This window comes from Microtus ochrogaster, chromosome 15, assembly GCF_000317375.1.
Source record: "Microtus ochrogaster isolate Prairie Vole_2 chromosome 15, MicOch1.0, whole genome shotgun sequence".
NCBI lineage: Eukaryota > Metazoa > Chordata > Mammalia > Rodentia > Cricetidae > Microtus > Microtus ochrogaster.
Window position 1 is genome coordinate 32054491 of NC_022017.1, and position 6000 is coordinate 32060490.

The window sequence follows — 6000 nt, forward strand, 5'->3', positions numbered from 1 at the left end:
GTTTGTCGGTTGCAGCAGCCCAGGCTCACTGCTGAGGGGAAAAGAAAGAGCCTTCCCACGGAGAACAAAAGGGTTGCTCTATGGAGTTGCCCAAAGAGGCAGATGGCAGACAGAGGGTGGAGGGATTGGGAGGGGCGGTGCACAAGGGAATGAGAGGCATTCTTGGGACTACCCAGGGCCTGGAGCAGCAAGCCTTTCACTCCTTTTCCAATTTAAACTCCAGACAAGCCTAGGGTTACGTATGCTCTTATTGTCCCCAGATGAGGAAACAGGATTCACAGAGGCTAATAGCTGGACCAAGATTCTCCAGCTGCTGAGTGAAGTCCCTGAGAATCGGGTCTCTGAGGCTGATCCAGAACTCAGTGCTCAGATCTCAGAGCTAGGACCCACCTTTGTGCTGAATGAGCGTCGTCCCTAGAAGTTGTCCCTCTAGGGCAGGGTCACTAGTCTTCAATAAACCATCAGTTTATTGAATGCCTGCTCCGGGGACTGCCCATTGTGATACAAGACTGCTCCAGGAAGTTAAGGATCTCACGGGAGGTGGCCGGTTCTCGTGCACCAGGTCAGACTCAGTGATCCCACAGAGACAGTGGTACTCTGAGACCCTGAGTTATGTATCTCTGAACTCTTCAGCTTGCTGTGGAATTTCACTACAGAGTCATCCTGATAGTCTGTTAGCTTGAGCTGTGTTAGGAGGAAGTTGTCATTGGGTGGGTGGAGTCTGAGATCCCCTGAGATCTCGAGGTAGAGGCTCTCAGGTCAGGAGGGTATCCTACAAGGTGGAGTCCATAGAGTGAAGGAACAAATGGGCCATGGGGAGGAGAGGTCATAAAAGACAGGCTGGTGAGTGGTACTTCTAGAACCAGCCGATATCCAGGCTCCTGAGGGTCTCCTGAGAAGCTGTTGGGAGCACACTGAGACTATCCGCGTGTTCTATTGCACTGGGTGTCCTTTTGTCTGAGGATGACAGTAGTTAGTACATGGTGCTTCTCCACTTTGACCCATTCTCATGTGAGGGGCATACATGAAGAAATGGATGGATGGGCAGACAAGAGGTAGATGATAGCCCAGTGGACGGAGGAACATTTCAAAGTATAGATAACATTGTATAGATAACAGATATGAAGCCGTCTGAATTGTTTAACGTTTTAATAAGATAAAGTTGAGCATCCATTGTTGTTTAGGATGAAATGCAGAGTTTCAGCTATCCTTTCAATTCCAACCCTTGCTGTGTGTCTTTGAATAGATGACCTCACCTCCCTCTACCCCTGTGGTTTCCTAAGGTATCTTCCGATGGTTCTCAGTGAGGATTCATCATAATTCCAGACACACTTTAATTATGCCTAACGCAGGGCTAACTCTTCATTGATACTGGCTGTTTATCTGCTAGCAACTAGATTAGTAGTGACAATGATCTTGATGATGAGGCAAGGTCAAGACCTATAAGGGTAAACCATCTGAAAGTTAAAACTGCGGAAACAGATGCCTGAGGAAATGATACCCAACATCTCACAACGAGACTTGGATAAGTTGGGCCAGAAAGCCACAAGAAAGATAACATGAAAGCCATTTTATTTCCCTTTAAATATTTCCCTTTAAATCTAAGAGTGCCCCCATTCCCTCTCCCTTCTCTTGTAATGTGAACCCCATGTAAGTCCTCAAAATTCACTCTGTATAAAAACGAGGTGCAGCGTGTTCCAGGGAGGGCCATTCCCAAGCTACCATGAAGAAAGATCCAGAACTGTCAAACTGTCAAAAGATGCCAGCTGTCCGTCAAACAGTGCCCTTTCACCTCTTCCTCTGCATACGCTCCCATACCTCTGAGCCATTTGTCTGGATCTCAGCCGCATTTCTTCGTGGCTTGATTTTGTCTGGGGTTATGCCAAACTGCGGGCAGTAATTTTTGTATAGAAATGCTCTTGTATTCCTTTGTATCTGAGAACATGGGGTGTGGAAAGGGCTGTGTAAATCAGATCACAGGCCCCTGTAAGTGGTGCCACTGGTGGCCTCAGCAGAGCCTCTGCCCGCGTGACGGGAAGCGGAGGTTTTTTTAGCTTTGTCCTTAGAAGTCTCATAAAATAAAACTGCTCTGATCTTCAATGTGGCCATTGGAAAAAAATGTAATAGTTCATAGCTGCCTTGAAGTGGTTTTGTGAATCGAGTCAGTAATAACTAAAATGGTTTTGTAGTTTCTCATCAGGGCAGAGCACTCTGACAGTGAAGGGACCCTTGAGTGGTTAATCGGGGTAAGGTTTATACTGTCACCGCAGCAGAAGAACTGGGAACACACCAGGCCCGAATGTACCATAAAGGCTGGACTAGAGGAAATACATTAGGAATGCGGGGGCCAGGGCTGATCGCCTGCTTGGCCAGTGGTGTGTGGGAACGCAGTGGCATGAAGGGCAGGCAGCCACACGTCTGAAGATCATAAAGATGGGAGCCTGACTCTCTCCTTCCTCAATTCAGGGTAAGGCAGGAGAGCCAGGCCTGGCAGGAGCAGAGGGAGCCAGAGGTCCGCAGGTAAGTGCTGGTCCCTGCTGTCCCCAGGAAAGTATGCAGGCTTTCTGAGTTTCTGAAGTCTGTCCAGCATGCTCGTGTTTGTGTGACCAACTCTGCTTTCTCTGAAGGTCGCTCTAGCTTATATCCCCTAGATTGTAAGCCAGCTCAGGCTAGTTAGTGTTACTCTGAATAACTGCAGGGATAAAGGGTGTTTTGTTTGCTTGTGGGGTTTTGTTGTTTTGTTTTCATTTCTGTCATTTCTGTATTTCTGTTTGCTTTGACTATAGGCTTTTTTTAAAGAAAAATATTTATTTATTTATTTATTTTACTTGCTTTTGAATCATGGTTTCATGTAACCCAGGCTGGTCTTGAACTCATGTCACGTCACTGAGGATGACCTTCGATTTTGGGTTTTGCTTCTCCCTTCTGCTTGCTGGGATTACAGGCACACACCACCATGCTGAGTTTTGCAGTGCTGGGGATGGGGGGTGCAGGGACTTATGCATGCTTGCACTTTGCACCAGAAGTGTATCTCCTGCCCCTTCCTGTAGTGCCCTCCCTAACCCTTTTTCCAGTTGTGTAAATCCATCTAACTACACACTATGGTGATGGTGATACTGGAAAGAAAGACAAGCATGGTGCAAAGAAGAAAATAATCTGCTTCTGACTCTGGAACAGAAGAAAGGACAGTCAACATTATTACCAGGTTTATTGTTTCTTGAATAAAAATAAAACTCTCTGTTTACTTTTCCTTTTTAAATTGAAAGTGCATTTTTAAAAATACAGTAAGTTCCATTCACAGTTTCCTCTCCCCCAGCTTCTTTCAGATCATCTCTGTCTCTCCACCCACCCAGTGTTTTTCTCTCATTAAACACAAGCAACTAAAAAGCCCCAAACAATAAGCCAGAATAGAGCAAAACAAAAGAGAGAGAGGAGAGAGAGAGAGAGAGAGAGAGAGAGAGAGAGAGAGAGAGAGAATAAGAAACACATGAAGATGCAGAGATACACATGGAAATCCCATAAAAACACAAAATCAGAAGCCATAATATATAAGAAAAAGGACCTATAAGGTTTTTTTTTAAAAAAAAAATGTCCAGAAAGCATTGTGAGGGAAAAAGAATCCTTCAAAAATCCCTGATTTTGTTTTGTGTTTGCCATTTACTGCTGGGCATGGGTCTCCTGAAATGTGGTGTATATCCACCGAGACTCCATTGGAGAAAACATATTTTCCTTTGCAAGAGGTTGTCAGCTAGAGATAGCTTCTGGGCTAGAGATGGGGGCTTGTGTCCACTTCCCATCTTAGCACTGGGACCCCATCTGGCTTAGACCTCTGGAGGCCATGTAGATGCTGCCACGGTCTCTGAGTTCCTATGTGTATCAGCCCTGTTGTGTCTAGAAGGCCTTGTTTCCCTGGCGTTCTCCATCCCGTCCGGCTCTTACAATCTTGCTGCTTCCTCTGCTACTAAGTTCCTTGAGCCCAGTGGGGAGATATTTCATGGGGACTGAATGTTTCAAGGTCTCTCCCTCTCTGTGCATCTCTGTATTTGTTTCCATCTGTAACAGGAGGGAGTTTCTCTGATAGCAACTGAGCAAGACTCTGATGTATGAGCATAACAGAATGTCATTAGGAATCATTGTATTGCTATGTTCCGTTAGCAGAACAGTAATATTTGGTTTTTCCCTAGGTCTGTGGCCTGTTTAGCCTCAGGTTCTTGGCCACCTAAGCAGTATTAGGCATGGATTTGCTCTTACTTTTGTGCCAGCATACCATGCCATTGCAGATAGAAGTGTTTGTAACTGCCTGTCTCCTCTGGTGGGCAGAGTACCTTCTAGTACCATGGACACTAGGGGCAAAGGCTCTAGCAGCTACTAGGTCATTTTCTCCATGTTCAATGAGTTGTGTAGGTGTGTGGTTGTGTAGGCTTCTTAAGCAGTAGGGCCTTATCATCAGTTTGTGGAGAGAAACCCATAGCCTTGGCAATAGCCTGGGATGTTTGGAGGGTGTCCATGGGGTCTCTTTGGCTAACAGTTCAATTGGGTATAACCCATTCTGCTACTGGAGATTGCATTCAGTGGTAAGAGACATCTACTTGGGGCTTTGTCTCCTCCATTATCTGGTGATTCCATTGAGATTTTTTTATATACATATATACAGCTTTCACCCCTAGTGTCCACTGTACTGGAAGGGGCTCTGCACACCACCAGGGAGAAAGGTGGTTACAAACCTTCCGTGTACAGCAACCTCCCACCTGCATGATATGCCGGTGCGGTGCGAAAGTGGAGCAAAAGTTGTGGGAGTAACTCTATCTGATTCTGTCTAAGATGTGCTTCGTGAGATCGAACCCATGCCTATACTGCTCAGGTGGCCAGGGACTTGAGATTATACACACACACACACACACACACACACACACACACACACACACACGAAGTTTAAGAAGCATATATATATGTATATATTATAAGACACATACACACGTGTTTAAGAAGCATATATATACATATACATATATTATAACACATAATGTATATTTAAGAAGCATCTACTGTAGTAGGTTTCCATATGACCCCTCAAATGGCCCTGAGTTTTAGCTGTCCCTCCCCATATGCCCTTCTTCATCCTCCTCCCTTTAATACTTCCATCTCAGTCTCATCAACCCCAGCCCATTAATTCATAATTATGTATTTATTCTGTTTTCCTTTTCTCAGGAGGTCCTTCCCACTCCCTGGTTTCTTACTTTATGTCTAACATCTATGGTTATATGCGTTGTAGCTTTAAATCTACCTCTAATTAATGCACCAAATACAGGTAATTTTCTATAATAATAAAAATGTTCTCTAGATTTTAATTTTTAAGTGCTTTACCTCTTCATGCTGTTGATTTTTTAAAAAATATTTCTTAATTTAAAAAATGCTGTTTAATGAAACTCCTGAAATCTAATTATCTGCCGAGAAGTAACGGATTGGAACACTGCTTCTGTTCTCTTGTGTTATTTTTCTTTTGAAAAATCAATAAATCCTCTGGCTACTATTCATTAAAAAGGAAACAAAACATGAAAATCAATGTTCATTTTCTCCAATATCCCTGCTTTTCCCGAGTGCAGCAGGAGGAACCCAGGGTGGGGATGAAGGCTTCGACCTATACAGACTAAAACCATGCATCAGTGGCTGGTTGTTTTTTCCAAAATGTACTTTAAATTGATGATCCCCTTAAATCCTTTCTTAAGGCATCTTAAATATGGCAGACGGTTGCTGACTGTGGCTGGCAGTCTCTTCTCTAACTAAGTGGTTCTGGAGAGAAAAGGTCCAGTTTCATCAGATGGCTCCTGGCTTAGGAATAAGAGGGGTACCTTGTCAGCTGGAGAGACACATTTACTGCATCCTGACTTAGGAGTTGGACCCTCTTCTGCCCTGGGAATTTCAGGGCAGGGATGCAGTGTAACAGGTATATAGTGTAGAAGGGATGCAGTGTAGCAGGGATGCAGTGTAGCAGGGATGCAG

At 44.5% G+C, this 6000-nt stretch overlaps 1 protein-coding gene across 1 annotated transcript in view; it reads left to right on the top strand.

The window, feature by feature from the left end:
• Col22a1 (collagen type XXII alpha 1 chain) overlaps positions 1-6000 on the top strand; it is a 226488-nt gene that overhangs the window by 191380 nt on the left and 29108 nt on the right. The window contains exon 52 of the mRNA XM_026782418.1: positions 2467-2520. Coding sequence (XP_026638219.1) covers positions 2467-2520 — 54 coding nt within the window. The remainder of the gene's footprint in view (positions 1-2466; positions 2521-6000) is intronic.